At 35.0% G+C, this 26,263-nt stretch overlaps 1 protein-coding gene across 3 annotated transcripts in view; it reads left to right on the top strand.

Annotated features, from left to right (window-relative positions):
* Nucleotides 1-25,605, top strand: part of INTS2 (integrator complex subunit 2) — a 39,574-nt gene extending 13,969 nt beyond the window's left edge. For 2 of the 3 annotated variants that reach the window (XM_070393494.1, XM_070393495.1), the window contains exons 12-25: nucleotides 1,161-1,229; nucleotides 2,803-2,937; nucleotides 4,078-4,254; nucleotides 5,192-5,300; nucleotides 7,328-7,432; nucleotides 8,229-8,393; nucleotides 10,149-10,350; nucleotides 13,316-13,441; nucleotides 17,656-17,854; nucleotides 21,239-21,490; nucleotides 21,819-21,926; nucleotides 22,059-22,164; nucleotides 23,329-23,505; nucleotides 23,605-25,605. In XM_070393494.1, coding sequence (XP_070249595.1) covers nucleotides 1,161-1,229; nucleotides 2,803-2,937; nucleotides 4,078-4,254; nucleotides 5,192-5,300; nucleotides 7,328-7,432; nucleotides 8,229-8,393; nucleotides 10,149-10,350; nucleotides 13,316-13,441; nucleotides 17,656-17,854; nucleotides 21,239-21,490; nucleotides 21,819-21,926; nucleotides 22,059-22,164; nucleotides 23,329-23,505; nucleotides 23,605-23,774 — 2,100 coding nt within the window. In that variant the 3' untranslated portion in view covers nucleotides 23,775-25,605. Of the gene's footprint in view, nucleotides 1-1,160; nucleotides 1,230-2,802; nucleotides 2,938-4,077; nucleotides 4,255-5,191; nucleotides 5,301-7,327; nucleotides 7,433-8,228; nucleotides 8,394-10,148; nucleotides 10,351-13,315; nucleotides 13,442-17,655; nucleotides 17,855-21,238; nucleotides 21,491-21,818; nucleotides 21,927-22,058; nucleotides 22,165-23,328; nucleotides 23,506-23,604 lie in introns of those variants that run through there. The other variant, XM_070393496.1, reaches the window with a different exon arrangement.
* The last annotated feature ends 658 nt before the right edge of the window (nucleotides 25,606-26,263 follow it).

The following is a 26,263-nucleotide window of genomic DNA, read 5'->3' as shown; positions in this document are numbered from 1 at the left end:
GTTTTTTCTTTTTGGTAATTTTAAAAATTTACGTGTTTTGGCTGGTTTATTTGTTTTGTGAAATACTTACAAATGGTTCAATTTTTCTCCAGGGATTTTTATCATTTATTTTTTATTTTACTGATTTAAAGGGCTCTTTATATATAAATGATATGTCATTATGCTGTATATATCATATTTCATCAATTTAAAGACATATTTTACCCAATATTGAATTGAAATGATGTGTAATGTTAATGTGCTAGTATTTCACCCCTCTTTTTCTTGAAACACTACTAATAAATCAGTGATGTATTTTATAATCCTTAATGTGGAGAAGTACATTATGTTGTAATTAATCTTTCCCAGTTGTTTTTGCCACTTGGAAATTATTATTTTTGTGTGTGTGTGTATAGTGCATATTATTTCTCTTGTGGTTCTTACTTTGCGTTATGCTTAGAAATATTTTTCTTTCCTCAGGTTTATAGAAATGGTCACCTATATTTTCTCCTAGTGTTTTTGTGGCTTCATGTTTTATATTTAAATTATTAATACATTTGGAGTTTATTTTCAATATGGAGTCATGTGTGCAAATATACAGCAGATCCCATAACATCGTATTGTTCATTGTCACTTTGTTATACCATTGATGAGATGCTGTGGGAACCTAACTCTTGTTACTATCAATTAGTCTACGGTAAAATTGGTTTCAATATACAGGGGTGGGCAAAAGTAGTTTTATAGTTGTAAGTAATGAAACACAGAATTTATTCTTCTATTATTATTTATTTATTATTGTATTTTTTGACTTCTTTGTAAACCTGCTTTTGCCTGCCCCTGTTTGTCATTTCTCTCAAAGTTGCAGAACCTAACAACAATGTTAAGTGAGGACTTATTATAAATATTCCCAGAAAGGTAGCTGCCCACCTCTCTTTATTGAATAATCCACTTCTTCCCACTGACTTGAAATGTCAATAATATTATTTACTAAGTATTTTTATATGTTGGCTCATTTTTTGAGGAAAAACATACTTCAGTATGGGATCTGAGAAGCCACTTCTGAAATAGAGTATTTGAACATTAATGTTATATATCACAGTCATTTTAGATAATAAATTTACCAGAGAAAATGGTGCTTAATATAGTTTTATATCCTAAGGGAATTTTTTTGGTTGTTTTAGATTGTAATTAAGCCCAGCTCCTTGAGCAGGATGAAGAATATCTTCACACAGGAAATTTTTACTGAACAGGTACTTCTTTAACCTTCTTTCATAACATTCTTTGGGAAAAACTTGTATATCTCAGTTTAAGAGAATAGTAGGTATTTTCTATTCTTTTTCATTTCCAGTGATGATTTATTTAATCTTTGAAACATCTGTAAAAATAATCCCATTTAAAATTTACTTTTAAAGCTACTTACTATATACAAAAGCATGTTTGAAATGTATATATTTTGGAGATTTTGAATAGATACTTAGAGTACAGTCTTAGATATTAGTGGTAAGGGTCTCACATGGGGTAATCATTTGGATTTGTCAGAAGAAAAATAAAATAGAGATCTATTTAAACCTTTGGATTGTGAGGTTCATTTCTACCTAGATTATAAACTACAGTCTAAATTCCTTATTCTTGTATTTACATGTTCTTTTTGGCCTCAGCACTTTGTTTCCATGGTTATTCCCAAGAATATTTTATTTTTTCAGTGAAGGAGACTGTACTAAAATTTAACATTAATTCTCAGGCTCACTTGTCATGTTAAATCTCAGAATACAAAAATATATATCTTAACAAATGAAATATTTACAAATACTCATGGATCCATAATTGTTGCTTTTAAAAAAATATTTTTTATTGATTTCAGAGAGGAAGGGAGAGGGAGGGAGAGATCAATGATGAGAGAGAATCACCGGTCAGCTGCCTCCTGGTTCATAGGTCAACGGCTCAATCATTGAGCAATACCAGCTGGGCTAATTGTTGCTTCTTTTAGGGTAATTTCTCATCTCTGTATCAGAGTCTTCCTCCTCCCCTCAATGCACATACACTCCCACATAACAGTCACACATTTTGAACTAACTAGAAGACAATAGAGATCTGTGCATGACACTGAGGATAACAGTAAAAATTCTGGTGTATATTTATGTGATACTTTATAATTCACATGTTTTTCAAAAAAATTTTTCCACCTCACAAAATGATTTTGAGGCAAGTAAGTCGGTATTGTCCCATTTTGTAGATATGAAACTAGACTCAGAAGATAAAATGACTTAGCCAGAGTCATTGAGCACAGATTATATGGATTCCAAATATATATATATTTGTTAATCCTCACTCAAGGATATTTTTCCATTGATTGTTAGAGTGGAAGCAGGGGTAGGGAGGGAGAGAGAAAGAAAAACATGGATGTGAGAGAGACACTTTGATTGGTTGCCTCCCGCATGGGTCCCCACAGGGGCTAGTGATTGAACCTGCAACCCAGGTAAGTACCCTTCACCAGGAATTGAACCTGAGACCCTTCTGTGTGCAGGCTGACACTCTAACCATTGAGTACACTGGCCAGGGCCCAAATTTTATATTTTTTACCTACTATGCTACTATCAACATATCTATGTTTAAAAACAAGTTAAAAAATTAGAGAACATCACAAACCCTAATTGTATGCTACCTTATTAAAAAAAAATAAAATCATGTAACAGTTGTTTCTTATGTATTTCTAAGGCCTATACTTGTATTAAGTATGGACAGTCTACCTTTTAATCCTCCCTCTTTCAGAATAATTTTGTATTTAGTTCTATCATATGTATTAATACTGCGTTTCCCTTTTAGGTTGTCACAGCTCATGCAGTTCGAGTCCCTGTCACCAGCAACCTGAGTGCCAACATTACTGGTTTTTTGCCTATTCATTGTATTTACCAGCTTCTCAGGAGTCGTTCCTTTACCAAGCACAAAGTGTCAATAAAAGTATGGCCTTACATTTATATTTTAAGCTACACCCTCAGTTAATGTTTTATTCCCAGTCCTAGTTCATTTTTTAGGCCTTTACTGTGGGTTTTGTGTATGACTTACAAGTCATTCACATAGTTATAGTAATTAGGAACTTAATTTTAGGTTTTTTAAATAATAAAAAATTTAGTTATTTACAAAATGTAGTGTGAATAATTCATTTATATTCTCATTAATAGCATATGACTATTTCATTAAGCCTTAGTAAGAGATTGCCATTTTCTATACTAGTAGTTTGGTTTTATTCACCAAACTGAGAAAGTTGCTAGTCATTCATAGCCAGCTTGTACATATTTTGATATGTTTTCAATTTATGATAGTTGGCTATGTCAAACAGTTAAAAGGGCCTCTAAGGAAAGGCTGAATCCCAGGAGGCATAGAAATCTGTTTGAACCTTCTCTAGAGGCTCTTTTATTTATAAAAAACGAACAATATGTGCATTTTTTTTTTCATTTTTAAATGAGCAATGTGTGCATTGATATCACTTTTAATTATCCTTGTTTTTATGATTTATTGAAGTTATTTTCTAGCTAGTTGGTGTCTTCTACTTTATATTTTTAGCAAGTGAAATAGATACGAATTAAGAATCCAAATGCACACCCAACATTTCTATGTGTCCTCAGTCAGTGTAGAGAGTTAAGTGATGGTCTCTTATAAGTGGTTTTCAAAGCCACATTCTTGATCCATCTGGGGGTTTGCTCAGTGAAGAACCATTCCTCTTCCTAAATTTCTCTCTGCTGTGAGGTCTTCTACAACGACAGATAAGGTGCTCTACATACAGAAATAGCAGGGACTTAGTTTTCTCGCCACTACTTAAAAACAAATAAATTAAAAACTGAAAGTTCAAATTCAAAACCCAAACTCATCATTTTAGATTTATCTTTCACTGGACAATATTTTCAATTAGGTATAAAAGTAGTTCATATTTTTAAATCAAAGACAGTGTGAAATTGAAGAATATATTTTTAACTGCTAAAAGTTAATAGTGAGGTGCACTGATTCCTAAATCATGTAAAATTGTATGTGCTATTAAAATTTCACTTGCTTTTTCTTATTGCCATAATTGATTTAGTGCCTATCACCTTTTTTTTTTTTAAGGACTGGATTTATAGACAGCTATGTGAAACCTCCACTCCACTCCATCCTCAATTACTTCCTCTGATTGACGTGTACATAAATTCTGTACTTACTCCTGCATCTAAATCTAATCCAGAAGCCACAAATCAGCCAGTCACAGAACAGGAGATACTTGACATTTTCCAAGGAGTCACTGGGGTAAAATAGTGATTTTTTTTTACATTAATAAGCTTATTGTTCTTTTGGTTTATTCTTTAACTTATTTCATTTTTCTTTTACCAATTATTAGAGGACTTCTAGGTGGTTCTGGATTAAAATGGGGTTAAATTTCTTTAGATTACTTATACAAATTTAAAGAATGATATTCCAAGTATTTTGTTGAAGAGGCATTTTTTAAAGTATATTTTTATTGATTTCAGAGAGGAAGGGAGAGGGAGAGAGAGAGACAAACATCAGTGATGAGAGAGAATTATTGATCGGCTGCCTCCTGCATGCCCCTCACTGGGGATGAGCCCGCAACCGGGCATGTGCCTTGACTGAGAATCGAACCATGACCTCCTGGTTCATAGGTCAACGCTTAACCACTGAGCGACACCAGCCGAGCGAAGAGGCATTTTTTGAGGAATTCTTTTAAAAGCTTCACTTTAACGTCAGGCATGCCTGGAGAATGTGTGTTGATCAAAGGACTATGTAACATTCAACACAGGTTTATTTAGCTTCCTGTGATTTTAAATATACCTAGATTCATTTGTTGTGAATTTGAAGAAAATATTTTTCTCTATTTTTTTAAAAGGAAAAATAGTCACATGTTTTAACAAATATATTTTAATGTGTAATATCTTTTTTAGGAGTTATTTTCTTTATGGTAATTTCAGTTAAGACTTTAGACTTCTATAAACCTTTTTCTAGACACAGCTTGATGAGATTTCTGTTGAGTAACAGCTGTTGCCCTTCATCTCCCATGCCATCTCAAATTTAATTTAAACTTCAAGTTGTCTCTCTGAGTAATGCAAACACAGCAATGTTCCTCCCGTTTTTGGAGCAGCAACACTGAATATCTATTTTGAGTACTTTTGCTATCAAAAAAGCATTCATGAAATTTAACATTATTTTAAAGCATTTCTGTTACCTCCAGAGTGACAACACCCGCCTTAGTCAGCGTTTCAGTATCACAGCACAGCTTTTGGTGCTTTACTACATACTGTCTTATGAGGAAGCTCTCCTGGCAAACACAAAGACTTTAGGTAAGTTGTGCATGGGCGAGTGTTTCTAGTGATAGTTCATTTTATTTGCTTATATTTTGTTAATTCTCAAGCTGTTATATGAGAAAGTCAGGTCAACTATTCTAACAAACTTCAGCATCATTCTATAGCAGCGGTTCTCAACCTGTGGGTCGCGACCCCTTTGGCGGTCGAACGACCCTTTCACAGGGGTCGCCTAAGACCATCCTGCATATCAGATATTTACATTACGATTCATAACAGTAGCAACATTACAGTTATGAAGTAGCAACGAAAATAATTTTATGGTTGGATCACAACATGAGGAACTGTATTTAAAGGGCCAGAAGGTTGAGAACCACTATTCTATAGTCTTTGCAGTGTAGGCATTGTATGTACTCTGATGCATGAATACATGTATGTTACCCCTTCAGGCTCAGTCCTTAGGCTAATTTGATAGATAACTGAATTGCCTGTATTTTAATAATTTTAATGACCTTATTAACTAAATGTAAATATAGAGAGAATCCCTGGAGTGATTCCTTGAGAGGTGACGGAGATGGGATATAGAAGACAAGTGGAGGGGTTGGCCTTTCCTTGGAGAATTTTTTCCCTTGATGTAGATTTTTTTTTCTAGTTCTAGTTTCTTATCTCCAAGGGGAATAAATAACTGCAGAATATGTCACAGCATGGGAAAATTTTGCTCTTGAATAGCCAAAAAGATAATTATCTGCCTCAAATTTATTCCTGTTTGTGAAGTTGTATTGTAGTTTCAGTACCTTGTTAACTGTTCTGTTTTGGCCCTAATAATAAACATTAACAGCCACCAGGTAGCTATAGAAAGCTCAAATATGGAATTCTTGAAATTTGAGATTGAATGAAGTATTAGGATATCAGTCTTTTTAAAAAAAGTGTGTATGTGTGTATATGTATATATTTTTTCACATACACATATATTTTTGGTTTTAAAAATATATCATACATGTGTGTAGTTTTAGTTAAATATTGTAATAATCCAAAAGAATATGTGTAAGAAATAAAGAGTAATATAATAAATCTCTGTGTATTATTACCCAGTTAATATATGAGCATTACCATTATATTTCCAGTTTTTTTGGTCTTAAATATGTTTTTATTGATTTTAGAGAAATTGGAAAGGAGAGGGAGGGAGGGAAGACGAGAGAGAGAGAGAGAGAGAGAGAGAGAGAGAGAGAGAGAAACATCGACTACCTGCCTCCTATTATATACCTCCTACTGGGGATTGAGCCAGCAACCTGGGCATGTGACCTGACTAGAATTGAACTGGTGACCTTCTGGTGCATGGGATGATGCTCAAACAACTGAACCACACCGGCCAGTTTTTATACTTAAAAAATGTTTCCTATTTATTACATCTAAAGACTTTATTACTAGGTAATACAGTTTATTTTTAGATACTTTTGAAGTTAAAGACAATAGTAATTAATATTGAACATATGAGGAACTATAAAGCAGCCAGTGGAATCCTAAATGCAATCTCATTCCTTTTTGTTTTTAATCCTCATCTGAGGACATGTTTTTATTGATTTTTAGAGCAAACTGAAGGAGAGAAAGAGGGAGTTGTGAGAGAAGGAAGTGAAACTTATAGTGCCCAACTTCCTTTAAAAAGCATCAGTCACCACAGTTATACATGATTAGATTAAGACTGCTGGAATCATGAGTCTTTAAGCCATGTGGTCATGACTGTATTTGGTCCTCCTAATGAGATTTGGGAGTCTAGACTTACCACTTTTTTTTTAGTGTAAGACATTTCTGCATATGGCTTCTCTCACTCATGATTTTCCTCCCACTGGTTTCAATTTTGGGACATTTTCCAGATCTTGCCCTTGGTATGTTCTTGTTCTTCTGTGTATTTACTATTTGGTAGCAATCCTTCATCTTTTATGAGTTGTATTCTCAGATTAAGTGAATTAAAAGTAATTCAACATTGTGTTCCCATTTGGGTTGAAGGTTAAGATTTCTGTTGTTTCTGACACTTTATTTTTCTTATGCTTTTTACCTTTGACTGATAGCTGCCATGCAAAGAAAGCCAAAATCATATTCGGCCTCTTTAATGGATCAGATTCCTATCAAATTCCTTATTCGACAGGCTCAAGGGCTGCAGCAGGAGTTGGGAGGTATTTGTTTTACTTGCTTTTTACTGCTAACATTCACTGTTAAACATTTTCTTCTGTTTATGATATAAATTTAATAGATGCTCAATATTAAAAATTCAGACTATTCCAGAGTGAAATTCCTGTTTACCTCCCTCTCTAATCTTACTTCTTGAAACGCCCCCTCCTCCCCTGCCCAAATCCTAGCTGTTTTATTTTGGTGTGTAATTTCAGACCTTTTTTTTTAATCCTCACCTGAGGATATTTTTCCCTTGATTTTTAGAGAGAGGAACAGAGAGAAACACATCAATTGGTTGCCTTGGGCTGGGGAGGAGCCTGCAACCGAGGTATGTGCCCTTGACCAGAATAGAACCTGGAACCCATCGGTCCGCAGGCCAATGCTCTATCCACTGAGCCAAACCGGCTAGGGCCAGACCTTTTTTTATACAAGTTGATCTATATGAAATTGCACGTATTCAACTATTCAAAAATTTAATTTCATATGGTTGAAGAGAATAGATACATACATGAGTAAAATTAAAATAAATCATAAATGTTATTATATCTGTCTCCTGAGATTTGCTTTTTGTCTGGGAGTCTTGGAAATCTTTTCATGTCAGTACATGTACATTATTGTTTTTAACTGCTTCATAATACTCCATAGCATGAAATTACTGTAATATTTTTACTGTAAAACTGTCAAAAATATGGAATTTTTTTGAAATTCATTTTTTCCTTATTTCTGTTTATCATGTTTGAGTTTGGGTTTTGTTTGTTTCTTTGAATGAAGAATCCAATGGACTTTTTATATATTTTCAAGGGTTGCATTCTGCTTTACTACGTCTCCTTGCAACTAACTATCCACATTTATGCATTGTGGATGATTGGATCTGTGAAGAAGAAATCACAGGAACTGGTGCCCTGCTAAGGCGAATGCTCCTGACTAACAATGCCAAAAACCACTCTCCTGAACAACTTCAAGAAGGTACAGTAAATTGATAGTCCTTTTATCCCTTTAGTGGTATCAAGAAATGTTAGGCTCATTAAATTCTTAAAATCATGCAGAATTTTCCTGGGGATATAACATTGCTTTCGTGAGTATATTTTAAGTAATTCTCTTTGAGTGTGAGGGCTTAAAAACCTTTTTTTATATCGATTTTAGTGAGAGGAAGGGAAAGAGAGAGAGAAAGAGAAAGAGAAACATCGATTTGTTGTTCTACTTGTTTATGCATTCATTGGTTGATTCTTGTATGTGCCTTGACTGGGGATTGAACCCCCGCAACCTTGGTGTGTTGGTTGGGACTACGCCCTAACCAACTGAGCTATCCGGCCAGGGCGAGTTTGAATTTTAACCATTTTTTTCTGACACACTTCTGTTTCCTTGTAGGTACTAAGTTATGTCACTACATAGGTCATGTGGTTTTAGGAAGGTCCTGACCTGGTCAGAACAATGAATGGGCTTTGAATGGGTTGGCATTCTAGCTCAGCACTTGCGTCAACTAGAAATATGAAGTGAGCCACACTTATAATTTTAACTTTACAATAGCTACATTAAAAAAGTTAAAAACAGGCAAAATTAATTTTAGTAATTATTTTATTTAGTGGAATATATCTAATATATTATCATTTCATCATGTAATCAACATATAAAAAACTATTAATGAGATATTTTACTGTTTTTTCATACCATGTCTTTGCAATCTGGTGTGTATTTTATACTTAGAGCACATCATATTTTGGAGCAACTACATTTCAAGTGCTCAATAGCCAGATGTGGTTAATGATTATTCTACTGAAGAGCACAGTTCTAGAAATTTTTTATTAACAGTAATCTGCTAGGTGCTTACAACTTATAAAGGGGTCACCCAGAAGAAGGCATCAAGAAGTTTGCCTCCTTCAAATGAATACTATTGCCAAAAGCAATACTAGGGAATATTTTCATATTTCAGTCAATTTTTAAAATTAGTCTGAATCATCAAGAAAATGACATTTGTCTTTGAGTAGCTACTGTGAATTTAAAAATAATATATTTTTTGTTCTCTATGAAATAATTACAGTTAACATGAATTTTTCTTAAGGTCTTTACTCTAAATATAGCCAAAACTATGGCTAGGATTGAAAGTTTTACTTTTTTTAAAAGCAACATTGTTTTTTTTTTTTTTTTTTTAATGGCTGGTAAGATTATTAAATATATTTTTTTATTGATTTTTTACAGAGAGGAAGGGAGAGGGATAGAGAGTTAGAAACATTATCAGCTGCCTCCTGCACGCCCCCTACTGGGGATGTGCCCGCAACCAAGGTACATGCCCTTGACCGGTATCGAACCTGGAACCCTTGAGTCCGCAGGCCGATGCTCTATCCACTGAGCCAAACTGGTTGGGGCTAACATTGTTTTCTTGATTTGCTTGACCTATAGTCTGATAGTGCAGCAATTTTGAGCCAGTGTGACACAAGAATATTTAAAACATGCAATACCTCTTTCCCCTTAGATTATCAAATAAAAAATGACAAGAGCCAACACAACAATAGACGTCAGGTGTGAAGGAATCAAAATTATACCTATTTTTTTTTGTCATATTGTCAAAAAATATATGTTTTGGTGTGCCACAGAATTCTAGTAATTAGTTTACGTGTGCCATGAGATGAAAAGCGTTGAAAAATTGCTGTGATAGGGCAATATTACTTCATCTTTGGTAAGCTGTATGGAATTTAGATTATGACTGCTAAGTTTTCCTTTTAGCATTTTCAGCTGTCCCAGTAAGTCACACACAAGTGATGCAGATTCTAGAACACTTGACTCTACTCTCTGCCAGTGAACTCATACCATATGCAGAAGTATTAACATCCAGTATGAACCAGCTGTTGAATGCAGGGGTTCCGCGGCGAATTCTTCAAACAGTCAATAAACTGTGGATGGTTCTTAACACTGTGATGCCTAGAAGGTAATTTTAGTGTATTATCACATGTAATAGATAAATGTGTTGCAGTGATTATATACAATAACTTAAACTTAAATGTTAAATAAAATTGTTGAATATTTGAAGAATGTCTGTGGGTGGAGTCAAACATTGGTATTTTTTTAAACGATTCCCTAGATGATTTCAGTGTGCAGTAAGTTTAAAGAACATTGGATTACTTATTTAGTGTTTAGTCAAATGGCTCTCTCCTCATCCATAGATAGTATGGGCTGACTTAGAATACTGGGCTGACTTAACCTGAGATTTTGATTCAGGAGGTCTGGAAATATTTATACTTTCTAAATTAAAAGATAATTTTAAATTATAAGTAAATTAAATTTCAGATTAATTATAAAGAAATTAATTATAAGTAAACTGACATATAAATTAATAAATAGACATAACTTTAGAAGTTAAGTAGTATATAAGGTCTGCCTATACCTTCCTGTTTTAGAATATTATTCCTTAAAGACAACTATTTTCAGCTTTTATCTTTTTATTCTGGCATTAATGTTTCTCCATATGTCACAATAATATGCTTATAATTACTATGATTTCCTGACTTTCCAATTTAGAAGTTGTCTTTTGACTTCCTACTATACAAGATGAAGATTTAGTACCTGCTCTCTCCCCTGTGAGTCCCTCGTCCACCAGTACATACTTTCTCTTTCTCCTTTTCTCTCAACATAGTTATCTCAAAATTTTTGGTTATAGCAATCTTCACTGTGCATATTATTATGACTACATAAGTGTTATTTATAGTTCATCTGTGGAATATCCTTTGATTATAATTTACTACTTATACAACTGCCTCCTCCCCATCCCGCACACAAACCCTACTTGCCTCTATCCATTCACTCAGATTTTGCATCAATAACTTATTCATCCCTAAACTCCATTATTGAGGGGAAACTTACTTCACAGTTAGTTATAACACATCAGTAACATTTTTTTCTTGGAAACATTCCTCTCACAGCTTTTTCTCATGCTTGAATCTGGGATATGCACAGTAGCCATCTGGAATTGCTTTGTCTCGTTTCTTTGTTGGATTCCATGTTTTTCTCTTAGTTGGTTTAGTTCCTCATTTCAGTGTGTGGAACTCACACTCAACTTGCTACCTGAGAAAAAGGTGTTTGGAAAACATTTTTTTTTGAGACTCGTCTGTCTGAGAAGATTTTTATTTTCCCCCTCACATGTGATTGATATTTAGCCTCAATGTAGAATTCTAGCTCATTTTTCCTTTCAGAAATTTGAAGGCTTCATTCTATTAACTGAATTGGAGCGTCCCTTATTGGTGTTGAATAATGATGTTATACCAATTCCAAATCTTTTTAAAAAAATATTTTATTGATTTCAGAGAGGGAGAGAGGGAGATAGAGATAGAAACATCACTGATGAGAGAGAATCATTGATAGGCTGCCTCCTGCACACCCCACACTGGGAATTGAGCCTGCAACCAGGGCATGTGCCCTGACCGGGAATTGAACCATGACCTCCTGATTCATAGGTCTATCAATGCTCAACCATTGAGCCACATTGGTTGGGCTTTCCTCTATTTTAAAAATTTGTCTTTTGACTATACTTTTTTGGATATTTCTTCAATGTTATCATCTGATCTTTCCTTTGAATTAAAAAAATTCTGCTATATTCTTAATTTCTAAGAGCTCTGATCTGAATATTTTAGAATGCCTCCTGTTCTTGTTTTCATATGTGAAATATTCTATCCTTTGCAGTGGTCGGCAAACTCATTAGTCAACAGAGCCAAATATCAACAGTACAACGATTGAAATTTCTTTTGAGAGCCAAATTTTTTAGAATATATTTTTTATTGATTTTTTACAGAGAGGAAGGGAGAGAGATAGAGAGTTAGAAACATCGATGAGAGAGAAACATCGATCAGCTGCCTCCTGCACATCTCCTACTGGGGATGTGCCCGCAACCCAGGTACATGCCCTTGACCGGAATCAAACCTGGGACCTTTCAGTCCACAGGCCGACGCTCTATCCACTGAGCCAAACTGGTTTCAGCGAGAGCCAAATTTTTTAAACTTAAACTATATAGGTAGGTACATTGTTATTAACTTAATTAGGGTACTCCTAAGGCTTAGGAAGAACCACACTCAAGGGGCCAAAGAGCCGCATGTGGCTCTCGAGCCGCAGTTTGCCGACCACTGCTTTAAGGATATTAATTATAGGTTTAAAAAATTTATTTTCCTTCTCATCCAAACATTTTTTTCTTGGAGTCCCGTTCCTTCTGTTTGTATATTTTAATCTTTCAAAATAGAAGCGTTCTTGAAATGTCTGATCATTCTTGGCTGTCCATTCATATTTAAGAGTGGATAACCTGTGTGTGTGAGGTGGGACTAGTGGACTCCTGGGCTTCACTGTAGATCAGGTACCTTCCACATTGATATGTCATTCAATAATTCTGATGTGCAGTCAGGTTAATAACTATGTTTATAGTCTATTGATGTCTCATCTCAAAGTGGCACCTCACATTAAAATTTTATGATGATAAATATAGAACAGTGACTTAATTTGTGGGGCCAAATACAGTTTGAAAGTGCAAACTTTGGTAAGATTTCGTTTATAGGTATTATATTACTGTTTTATAGATGAGGAAACAGTTCAGACAGGCTCAATTACTTACATAGTCATAGCAAGTATGGTATTACTGAGGATTTAATTCAGATTTTTATTTTAAATGCCATGATTAGTCCATTACACTGGTGAAGAATTTTGAAACTACTTTGTGTTTAGTGTTTTAACTTCAGTTGTTTTAGAGACATAACAATAGATTACATTTCTATAGTTTTTAATTTTCAAAGTTCATTCACACCAGTTTTCTATTTCTTCCCCTGATATATCTTTTTAAGATAGAAAGGACTAGATGGCTACATGTTTTAATCATAACATAATTGTTTTTGAACATGTGATTATTTTCTCATCAGGCTGTGGGTAATGACAGTCAATGCACTTCAACCTTCAATAAAGTTTGTTCGACAACAAAAGTATACTCAGAATGACCTGATGATAGATCCTCTCATTGTTCTAAGATGTGATCATAGGGTACACAGGTATGTGTCATTTGAATTTCATTTTTATTATAGAGTTTTACTTTGGAGAGTCAAAGAAATTCAATTTAAACTTATATCTAAGGTTCTTGTAGTAACTGGTTCTTGTAGTATGATCTGTGAGGTGGGTTTTTTTTTAAGTTGTCTATGTTGATGAACTATATAGTCAGTTTAATATTTAATATGTGATTAATAAATCTAGCCTTAAAGAAATGTCCTTCTTGTGTTGGCAACCCTCAATAATGGCTGTTCTTTCTCTCAGAACAAGACCAGTAAAGAATAATACCATTTCTGCTAGCATTGTTGAAAAGGCTTTTAAAGAAATTGATTTATTGTGAACAATTACATGCATTACAACTGTGATCTTTTTGGCATCCTCACTTGTGATGTTAGCTTCACTGAGACCATATTTGTCTATATTTCCTTGCCAATTGCCAAACTTAATTGCTTTGAAGTGGCTTCACTTCAAGGGGCATAATTAATTAATTCACATCATTAATGTTTGAATTTCTATTTGCTAAATAATATCAAAGATATATAAGTTGAGGGGCTGCCTTCAAAGTGATTATCACCTGCATAAGACAAATAAATGGAAAGTTAAATAATATGGTCACAGGTAGGTTAATGGTATAGTAAGTGAATGCGGTTAAAAGTTCAGGAAAGATGAGGAGGAAGTCAGACCTGAGTAGTATTTTAAAGGATAAAAATAGGATTTAGATCAGTGGTTCTCAACCTTCTGGCCCTTTAAATACAGTTCCTCATGTTGTGACCCACCCATAAAATTATTTTTGTTGCTACTTCATAACTGTAATGTTGCTACTGTTATGAATCGTAATGTAAATATCTGATATGCAGGATGGTCTTAGGCGACCTCTGTGAAAGTTGTTTGACTGCCAAAGGGGTCGCGACCCACAGGTTGAGAACCGCTGATTTAGATGAACACTATAATGGTGGTCGTTAGGGGGTCAGAGAAGATATTGTGGGCAAAAGAATAGTATAAACAAAAGTGTAGAAGCAAGAATAAAAAGGGCTAGTGTGGAAGGGTGAGTTTTTAAGAACAATTTTAGAATTGGAATATTAGATTAGGATCATACTATGGTGAGGGGAGCCTTGAGTAATAGGCTAATGAGGTCATTTAGGTGGTAATTTAAGAAGGGAAGCTTTGTGCTAGGTGGTTTAAAGAAACGAGTAAAGACTAATTATAATATACTGTATAGACTCATCTGCCCTCAAACCTGGGGATGATATTCTTGAAGTGACAAAACCTGCAAAATCAGCCAAATATAATTTGGCAAGCTCAGGGTCTCATAGAAGATAAGAATCAGAAGAATAAATACTAGTAGTATAAGTGACATTAAATATCTAATAAAAGGAAAACAATATATATATAAAAGGCTAATATGCAAAGTGTCCCCTCAGGAGTTTGGGAGACCAGGAGTTCGATCACTCGCTATGGTGTGTGCTGACCACCAGGGGGCGGCACGGAACAAAGGAAGGCCCTGGCTGGCAGCCAGAAGGCCCCAATTGGCCCTAATCGTGGCCAGGCCTAGGGACCCCACCATGCATGAATTTCGTGCACCGGACCTCTAGTAATAATACTTCTAGAAAAGAGCCACTTCTAAAACAATTTATCAGTGTTAAAAATCTACCTAAGTAGGTAACTTTTCACCTGAAGTGCCTCCAGTTGTTCAGGAAGTTGTTAAATTATGCCATCATATGTATGTAATGTTTTTGTAGCCTGGATTTTTTACTTCACTTCTGAACCTTTTCTCATTTTAATAGATATTCTTATATTAATTGGCCACATGATATCCACATAGATATGCTTAGCTTAGTCTCTTATTATTGGATATTTTGTTTATTTCTATATTTTGTTATCAATAGTGCTGTGGTGACTGTTCTATGTACTGAGTATTTCCTCAGAATATATTCTTTTTAAAAAAAAATTTTTTTGTTGTTAATCCTCACCTGAAGGTATTTTTCCCATTGCTTTTCAGAGAGACTTGAAGGGAGGGAGGGAGAGGGAAGAGAGAAAGAGAAAGAAACATTGATGTGAGAGAAAAGAACATTGACTGGTTGCTTCCCCTACACACCCTGATGGGGGGTGGGGAGCAAATCGGCAACCTAGGTACATGCCCTTGACCGGGAATTGAACCCACCACACTTAGCTGTGGGGGTTGGAGGGGTGGGAAGAGAGGCAACACTCTAACCACTTAGCAACACTGGCCAGGGCAGAATAGATTTCTAAAAATGGGATTATTGGGGCAAAAATAACACACTCATTTTTAGGACTTTTGATTCCAATTTTAATTGTCATCCAGAAATGCTGAACCAGTTTACATTCCCATAACTGTGTTTGATATTATACACTTTCCTTTTGATATTATACACTTTCCTAAACTGTTTTATATATTTCTCAATTTTATAGGTGAAAAATGGATTCCCATTTCAATTTATATTTTAGATTGAATATTTTAATGTATCTTCTTTATATTTTAGCCTACCTTTATATTGGATTGCTTATCTTTTTTTTTTAATTTAAAGAGCTCTTTATAAAGGATATTAGCTCTTTGTGTATATATATATTGCTGTTTTTCCCCTTATTCTATGGTTTTGTCTTTTAATTTTGTTCATTTTTAAAAATTTATTTTTTAACAAGTGGTCATTCACATGTATTTTAATAAAGTCAAACAATATGAAAAGATACACACATATAAAAATTCATGATATTTAGGATTTGCTTTGCACTAACTCAGTGTTGGTGATGGGAAAGTGGATGGAGATATAGATGAAATCAGACTAGCCCTGTGTAGATAACTGTTGAAGCTAGTGATGAGTTCTTGGAGGTTCATTATAATATTTTCTCTATTTTGTATATATGGAAGTTTTCATAATACATGTTAATAAGTGAATAAACAAGAAGTTTCACAAGAAAAAGATTCTTCAGTTGAAAAGTCTTGTTCTCTGTTATCTCTACCATGCTGTCATTGCTAAAGCAAAATTCCTTTGTCCTCTTTGATCAATCCCAGTTCCATCTCTAGAGGAAACTTTGATGTCAGAATGGTGTGTAGGTAGCTTTACTTTCTATGTATTTACTAATTTATAAATAGAAGTATTTACTTTTTTGTTTTGGGTAATTTTAAAAAATAGTAGTAGTAGTATACTTTGGGAATTACTTTGTTCTTTTAAAAAAAACTTACTGTGCTCAACATTTCCCATATTAGTATGCATAGTTCTACCTAATTTGTTTTAACTGTTACATAGTATTCCATATATAGATTACCAGGCCTGTCCTCTAGAAACATACAAAATGTCTGGAGGAGAGTTTGGAATTTTTTTTTTTAAAATGCATACTCCAGGTGATTCTTAATTTTCAATTTTGGGAAACATTGCTATAGTTTATTTAACCATTGACATATTTTTTTCCACTGTAAATACATGCATAGTTACTATAAAAAATGTAGACATTTCACAAAACCATTGACATACTGGTATTTATGGACATTTAAGCTTTTCCAGTGTGCCACAGTTGTAAACAAAGCTATAATGCTGTTTATGCACACATGCTAGTTTGCTCTGTGATAGACTGAGAAATGGCATTTTAGGGTTTTCTAAGAGCTCAGTTTAAAAATTTTAGTCATTACCAATTTATCTTTTTTGTTTCCTTTTTTACGTTTAATTCAGTTATTCGAGGAATGAATAACTGTACTTATTTTATAGGTGAGGAAACGAAGGCTCAGTAAATATTTTTTCCAGGTCAAGTGGATAAAGCACTCTTGGAATACAGAGTTGTCTTGCTCCAAACAAGCAAGAGTTAGGAGTGGAAAGAGTAAATATTCTGCTTCATCTTATCAATAATAGAATATTTCTCCTTCATCTTATCAATAATAGAATATTTCTCCTTGAAGACAGCTGCTTTGCATGATCAGATCAAAAAGATTTACTGGTAGTGCCATTTTCTGCAAAATAGAATGTCTTTTCTCTAGGGCATACATAATACATTATAGCTGGTAAGAGGAAATAAATACTCATAGAATCTTAAAATATAGAGAAATAAGACATATTGAACTTCTATTTTGAGAATGAATATTTCAGTGGGAAAAGTGTTACTTTTCTACTGTTTTCAGGTACTGTTCAAGTTAAACTAATTGGTCATGTTCTGGCTAATTTATACATTTATATTCTTTCTCATGTATTTTTCTTCTTTCTGTATATAGATGCCCCCCACTGATGGATATTACTCTGCACATGTTGAATGGATATCTTCTTGCATCCAAAGCTTACCTTAGTGCTCATCTGAAGGAAACAGCAGAGCAGGATAGGTCTTCCCAGAATAATACGTTAGGTTTAGTTGGACAAACTGATGGCCCAGAAGTTACTAGAGAAGAATTGAAAAATGCATTACTGGCTGCTCAGGTAATAAAGTAAAATTTAGTAAAAAAGGGCAAGTGCTGCACTATTAATATAATTAGTTAAGTAGAAGGCATATTATGCTTTCTCTGTACAAAGGTGACATATTGTGCATTCCTTTTTTTACAGAATATAATATAATGGTGTTACCTTTACTTCTAAATATCAGATGGACTGTATTACTAAAATCAGAACTACTATGATACTAATTTTTTTTATCCTCACCCAAAGATTCGGGAGGAAGGAAGGGTGAGAGAGAGAGAGAATGCGAAGAGAGAGAGAGAAACATCGATGTGAAAAATATCGATTGGTTGCCTCCTGTTCTCACCCTGACTGGGGGTTGAACATACCTGCAACTTAGATATATCCCCTGACTGTAAATTGAACCCACAACCTTTTTTGGTGTATAGGACGATGCTCCAACCAACTAAGACACTCGGCCAGGGCTTCATGATACTAACATAACAACCATTTAAATCAGATTTACATTTTAACAAAATATAAAACTTCTGCTTCTTAAAATCAAACGGTGGCCCTAGCCGGTTTGGCTCAATGTATAGAACGTTGGCCTGCAGACTGAAGGGTCCCAGGTTCGATTCCAGTCAAGGACACGTGCTTGGGTTGCAGGCTCGATCCCCAGTAGGGGGCATACAGGAGGCAACTGATCAATGATTCTCTTTCATCATTGATGTTTCTTAATCTCTCCCTCTCCTTTCCTCACTGAAATCAATAAAAACATATTTAAAAAAAAATTAAATGGAAAAAATTTAATGTTGGAGACAAACAGAACAAGAAATAGATCGTACATATGCAGAGTAGGGCAAAAGTAGGTTTATAGGTGTCTGTGAAACACAGTTTATTCTTGTGTTATTATTTACTAGAGGCCCAGTGCACAAATTCATGCACTGGTGGGGTCCCTCGGGGTGGCCTGCGGGGATCGGGCCCCAGCTTGCTCCTCCAGCTTTGCAGCCCCGCAGCCCTGCAGTCCCGCCTGGCACCTCGCCTTGGCCTGGTGCTGCCCCCTCACCTGCTCCACCATCCTGCCTGCGGGGCGAATAATCAGGTCTGGGCCCCCCACCCAGCTCCCTAGTGCCTGGGGGCCGGACAGCGGCCCTGCCCCCCTCTGCTGCCGCTGCTGGTCACTGTCTGCGGGGCAATTGGCGGGGCCATTGGGCCTCTGCTCACACCCACCTTGGCTGTGAGCGGTTGGCCGGCCGGCCACACCCCCAATCGGGATGGGGGAGCCAGTTGGGGGTGGGGCTGGCTGGGGGCATGGGCCGTGGGCGGTTGGCTGGCTGGCACCGCTTCCTGGTCAAACTCCTGGTTGAACTCCCAGTCGAACATCTGGTCAAGGGAATAATTTGCATATTAGCCTTTTATTATATAGGATTATATTATTTTCCATATGAAGAACTATAAACCTACTTTTGCCCACCTCTGCATATCATAAAATGTCGAGCAGTGTTAAGTACTATAACAGAAGCAGTTCAATTTTATATTTAGAAAAACTTTGTAACAATGTAGAATTTTACTGAAGCCTTTAGTCATTTTGAATAGTAAAGGAGATGTGAGATGATTAAATGTGAAGAAATTTGAGGTCTGCAAAGTAGAAATATTTTCTTAGTTTAAAATATATTTTCTGAAATCTTTTCATTGGTAATAGGAGAAATAATATAGTTCCACAATCCCTTATCTGTAATACAGATATCCAAAAGGCTATGGAAACTGAGGGTTTTTTTTTGGGTTAGTCAATTGGCAGAAAAACCTGACCTGATATGACGTCATTTTTGACAAACTTGACCTGAATTGATGCAGAAACTATTTATGGCCTTTATTCCACTTAAGGTGAATATTGGTATGTTTGCTGCAGAAATATAAATATGTTTGATTATAATGTGCTACCCTAGTCTCTGCTGGTGGCATTATATAATATTTCAGTAAAAATAATTCTGAGTTTGAAAATAAATCTGGCCCTCAGTTTCCAATAAGGCATTGAGAATCTTAATAGCTACTATTTATATAATGCTTACTATATACTGGGTGCTATTCTAAGTTCTCTATGTATATTAACTTATTTAATCTTCACAACCAACTTACAAGGTATGGAGTATTATCATCTCCATTTTTAAAGGAGAATGAGACCCAGAGAGGTTAAGTGACTTGCTCAAAGTTACACATCTAGTAAGTGGCAGAGCTAGGATCCAAGCCTGGGCAGTCTGGCTCCAAAGAACAAATATGAACAAAACAAAACATAACAACCCCAAACAAAGAACCCCACAACCCAAGAATTATGATTATAAAGCAAAGCTAACCTTACTTTATAAGTGATTCTAATGTAAGCCTAACCTTACTTTATAATCCAGTTTTTAATGAGATGAAGGAATTGTTTTATTCAGACAATGTCTGTCTTTTAGAGATGCATGTTGTACATTAATTTTTTTTTAACTCCTTCCTGTGAGATGAGAGTGATTATAGCTTTCCTTTACATGTAGGGGTGTTAAGGAAAGCACCCTGTAAGGAACTACTATTCTATGAAATGATGACACTCCAGCCTGTAGACTGAGCAACATTGAATTGCACAGGTGGAATGGATGGTAAGGTAGAATTTTTCCTTGCAAAACCAAGGCTTTAAAAAGCCCATCTTCAAATTAAAAGGGAAAAAAGCTTTGGGAAGTGACTTTTAAGCATTAATTATTAACCACCATCTTTAGAGGAATTAATTAGCTGGTAGCCAGGTGAGAAAAAGAGGGTAATACAGGATAGGGTAATACTGGGAGAAGTAGGAATTTATGAGGAAGGAAAGGACATTTAAAAAAATACTTTTATTGATTTCAGAGAGAGGAAGGAGAAGGAGAGACAGAAACATCAATGATGAGAGAGAATCATTGATCGGCTGCCTCCTGCACGCCCCCTACTGGGGATCGAGCCTGTAACCTGGGCATGTGCCCTGACGGGGAATCAAACCATGTCCTCCCTAGTTCATGGGTCGATGCTCAACCACTGAGCCAGGCTGGCTGGGCAGAAAGGACATTTTGATAGAAGTAATTTTTTTGCCTATGGTCTGTTTTGGATGTCACTGAATCAGAAAACTCTTCTAGTAGATATTCTTAAACTGGAGTCTATAGGATATGTGACCAGCCTGAATTAATGCTATATGTTTATTTATACATGTTCATTTTTATAGGGAGATGATGTATAGTTTTCTTCAGATTCTTAAAAGGGTTTATAACCCTAAAAAAGTTGAGAGCCATTGCTCTATAGGTTGCTTACTTTTCCCCTAGAAGTACCTTTGTTATAATTTTAACTTCTGTTCATGTGAAAACAAAATCAGATTTGTTTCAAATAAACTTCTCAGAAACTCCTTAAATTCACTGTTTTATTGGCTTGTAGGATAGTGCAGCTGTCCAGATTCTCTTGGAGATTTGCTTACCTACTGAAGAGGAGAAAGCAAAGGGTGTCAATCCAGACAGCTTGCTAAGGAATGTTCAAAGTGTTATTACTACCAGCACTCCAAATAAGGGAATGGAGGAAGGAGAAGACAATTTGCTTTGTAACCTTCGAGAAGTTCAGTGCCTTATCTGTTGTCTCTTGCACCAAATGTACATTGCGGATCCCAACATTGCTAAGCTTGTTCACTTTCAGGTCTGTTTTCAAAGAATGTTGCTTTATGGTTGAACTTTTTTGGGGGGGATGGAGGGTTTGAATACTAAATTAATAGGCATCATTTAGAAATGGGAGATAAATAATCATGTTCCTCTTCAATATGGAGAAAAATCGTATTTTTTAGATTTTATTTCAGCCTGTTAAAGTGTTTAGATAATTTATTCTAGTGCATCAGAAAGGTGAAATGCCAGGATAGATACAGCAACTTTTACATAAAGGAAGTGAAACCTTCCTTTATATTTTTATCTGTATTTGATCTATATCTTTATTTTCTTTATATCTTTTCCCTTCTTTCTTGTTGGGATAGGGCTATCCATGTGAACTTTTGCCTCTGACGGTCGCAGGTATTCCATCTATGCACATCTGTCTGGATTTCATACCTGAGCTTATTGCACAGCCAGAACTTGAAAAACAGGTAATGAGCATTTAGAGCTTTAGATAAATTTTGATCTCTCGCTAGTCTTGCTAGTTATGTAAAACATTTAATAATTTTTAACACGTAAAGACATTCTTCAGAAACATGTAATATTTGGATTTTGTATTGCAGATATTTGCTATCCAGTTGCTTTCTCATTTGTGTATCCAGTATGCATTACCAAAGTCACTCAGTGTGGCTCGCTTAGCTGTCAATGTCATGGGAACTTTGCTGACAGGTGTGTAGCCAACCAACATCAGTGAGAAAACTTCTAATAGAGAGAACTACATAGTTTTTCTGAATTTAGTGACACTGTTTTCTGTGTCACTAATAGGTTTAATTTAAGCCATCTTCTGAAAATTTTTCTATTACAAATGTGATTTATAGTGTAGAGATGAATAGGTAGGCAAACTGTATCGTTCATTTTGTGAATGACTCTGTATAGATTTATAATAAATAATAAGCTTCCCACACTTTGTAAATGGAAATCAAATATACTTTCTGAATATAATTATATCAATAGAAAACAAATTACAATTATTACAAATGCGTAGAGTTCCAGAAAAACATAGTCCTATGTATAAATAAGATACATAAATTAATTGTTTTCTTAAGTTCTAAAACATACCCTAACATTTTAACCACCTTTTGGTTCCTAGAGTAAAATAGTATGAAAATAAACTACTTTAAAAGATATGAACTATAATTTAATTTTGTAAAATAATGGCTTAGTTAATTTTATATTCCTTTTCAGTGATCCCATAATACCCTGCTCATTTTTCTTTCCATGTATTCACCTCTTGTTATAATTATTTGTAGTGGTTAAGAGCTTAAAGCCCAAGTTGAATCCCAACTCTACCACTAACTGGCTATGTGGCCTTGAACAAATGTATTAAACTATATATATATTTTGTGTGTGTGTGTGTGTGTATATGTTTTAATTGATTTTTAGGGAGCGAGAGAAAGAGAAAAGAACATCAGTTTGTTGTCCCACTTATATATGCATTGATTGATTATTGTATGTGCCCTGACCAGGGATTTGAACCCTCAACCTTGATGTATCGGGATGATGTTCCAACAATTGAGCTACCAGCCAGGGCTAAACTATATTTACAAATTTTCTCATATAAAAATAGGTATCAGTATAGTACTTTTCTCACTCATAAAATTATGAGAATTACATGAAATAATACATGTGATGCACTTATCACAGTGCTGGGGCATAAGAATTTATATGTTGGATGATGGCTGCCTACTGGATTGTGAGCTCCCTAAAGGCAGGGGCTGGCCATGTCTTAGAAAACAGTATCCTCAGCACAGACATGGTACTTGTATATTGTATAGGCCATGTATGTTAAATTTATACCTGTAAAGACAAAAATTGTTTCATTCTTTCCAACAGTTTTAACACAGGCTAAGCGATATGCTTTTTTCATGCCAACTCTGCCAAGTTTGGTCTCTTTTTGTCGAGCATTTCCTCCACTATATGAGGATATTATGTCTTTGCTGATCCAAATAGGGCAAGTCTGTGCCTCTGATGTTGCCACTCAGACAAGAGACATTGATCCAATTATTACACGTAAGTAGTAACTTATTTTCAGACCTGTTTTAATATCTCAAACAGACAAAATCCTTTTTAGATTCTTGCCTTAATTAAAATTTTTCCATATGTTTTTAGGTCTTCAACAAATAAAGGAGAAACCAAGTGTATGGTCTGGAATCTGTAAAGTTTCATCTTACAAAAATGGATCCAGGGACACTGGAAGCATGGATCCTGATGTACAGCTCTGTCATTGTATTGAAAGCACAATAATTGAAATAATAAACATGAGTGTTAGTGGAATTTAAAAAAAACTTAAAAAAAATGAAGATGGTTGCTGCATATGCCCAATATGAATCTGTATCTTATAACAACTCTAAACTGAATGGGAACAGTACCGCCTTCAATCAGTAAAATGGTTCAATTCAACATGAATACAATTTAGAACTCTCTTGAGAATTATGCTTGCTTGTATTTGATTGGCAGTTCTTTGGATCTACTTTGCTGGTATGTTTATATTGTAGTAGCTGAGCCTTTTTTTTTTCCCACTTGGGGGCACATTTAAACAACTTATTACTGGAAAGTGAATTTGTCTTTGTATTTAGCTATTGAAGTGGAAAAAAACTGCCATGCCTTTAATTTCTTATAAAAATGAGTTTGTGGGTAGTCCAAGTGTTTATTTTAGCTGTGAGTTAGTAACACAGTGTGACAATTATGCAACGATGAGAGGGAGAAAAAGGAGAATTCAGGAAAAATTAGGAATTTAAATACCCAAAATAGAAATCTCTCTAACTTGCAATGCAAGTAATAGTAATGCAAGATCAAATTCCAGTTCTCAAGAAATGGTATTGAGAAGGCTTAAAAAAGGGCAAATAGCTTTTTGTAAATGATTTTCATGGAATTACAGGTGAGGATTTTAAGATTTTTACATGTTTGCTTCAATTTTTTACTAATATGGAAAGCCATATGTTTAAATAGATACTTGAATAATTTGGGATTTTAAGATACTGGTTTAAAAGTGTATACAGAAATGTCTTTGTGCAGAGAAGAACCTGAAAGGAAGGTCTCATTTAGTTTTTTTAAAATTTATTTTTATAATGCTTAACTAACTTATCTAATGGTCAGAAATACATTGGTACCTATTTAAGTTTTAGAGTAATACAACCCATTGCATTAAAGAGCTCTTGGTTTGTCATTAGGATTATAATTCACATCATAATAATATCTTTGACTAAGAAAATGTATATAATGTTTGGACCTCAGGAAAAATAAGAAAAACAAACAAACGGAAAATGCCATGTTGCTGAAGGATTTTGCAGTCCTCTGTTAGTAACTTCCATTGATCATTAGGTAGATTCATTCAGGTAATCCATAATCCTCATTTTATTTTCTTAAGTATCCAATGTAGAAGGTACTTCTCTTTGCTTTCTGAGATATACTGAATGACAGATATCATCCCCTTCTCTTGCCCCTACTTGAAACAGACCCTTCACTTATAAAGGAAATTAGGCAGGCTAATAAGAAAGCGTGGTTTTTAAGAAATTAAACTTCAGCCTTTTTACTAGCAAATAGACACATTTCATTTTCCTCCTTGTAAAATGGGATTACTACTGGCCCTACCTCATAAGGGTATTAAATGAGAACTAATCTGTAGCTGTTTCAAATCATGAAGTGTACAGTATTATAGATGGTAGATGCTTAATGTTCAATTAAGTAATTTTTGTGAAAAATAAAAGCATTTAAAAATACCATTAGAATTTTCATATTTTTAAACAAGGCTGTTTTGTAGTCTTTTAAAATTAAATACTCCTGCTCCTGAGGCTTTGGACTATTTTGTGAGTAGGTAACCAACCTCTAGGAATTCAGAAAAGGTTGAAATATGTTTTCTAACTCAATGCAGTGCACATTCTTGGATAATTTTTCAAAGACTGGTCAAAACCTGCTGTTAAAAAAATAACATGCTGTTTTTCATCAGATTTGTTGATGATGTAAATAAAGTGTGTAAATATATTAGTAAATGCTAATATTCATGTATTTTAAGTTAAGGTTATAAAATTTGTCAAAATGTGATTTTTTTTATTCAAGTGAAAACAGATGTGTGCAGCTATTTTGAATATTGGTCTATAAACATTCATCTTTGTCAAATGAAGTTGTATTTTTTTGTTTCATTTCACTACTGTTAATCTGAAAGGAACAGTTCAAGGAATTGGAATCTAGGACTGTGTGGCTTCAGAGCACAGGTGAATCTATTTCAGTTGTGCCACATACATCAAATGGCAACACAAGGTTAGAGTCTGTTGAGCGCTTTAGAAATTTAGGGGCGAAGAATCAGAGTAGTTATCCTGGAGCAGTTACTTAAAAGATATTTAAAAAATTTGTAGCCTGGCTGTCTTGCAATTCCAGCTTCATTCTTTTCCATCCCCTGGGCACTCTATTATATTAAAGCTCGGAATTTCGAATCCAGCGGCATGGAAGAACGCTGAGAGGAGAGGTGGGCAAGGCTCAAAGGGGTGTCCTCTCCGTTTAGCTACAGACCTGAAGAATAACACTTCGAGTTTCCCAAGAAACTGACACACGGGTTCAACCACCGGTTGCAAAAAAGTCAAACGGAGCTGCCCCCACTTTGAATCCCTGGGATTTGCACGGAGTCTTTCGCTTTTCCCCAGTCCGTCTTCCGGTGCCGCCAATTACCTCGGGTCTACGGACATTGCGAGGCTCCCATTGGGCGCAGAATTCCCGTGTCTCGCGCCGGGATTGGTTGCTTGATTTCTAGTCTTGGCGTGTGATTGGTTCGTCT

Source organism: Myotis yumanensis, unplaced genomic scaffold, assembly GCF_028538775.1.
Source record: "Myotis yumanensis isolate MYYU_CA2020_CCGP unplaced genomic scaffold, mMyoYum1.0.hap1 SCAF_16, whole genome shotgun sequence".
Classification (NCBI taxonomy): Eukaryota; Metazoa; Chordata; class Mammalia; order Chiroptera; family Vespertilionidae; genus Myotis; species Myotis yumanensis.
The sequence above is the reverse complement of the archived record's forward strand: the minus strand, read 5'-3'. Positions and strand labels throughout refer to the sequence as shown.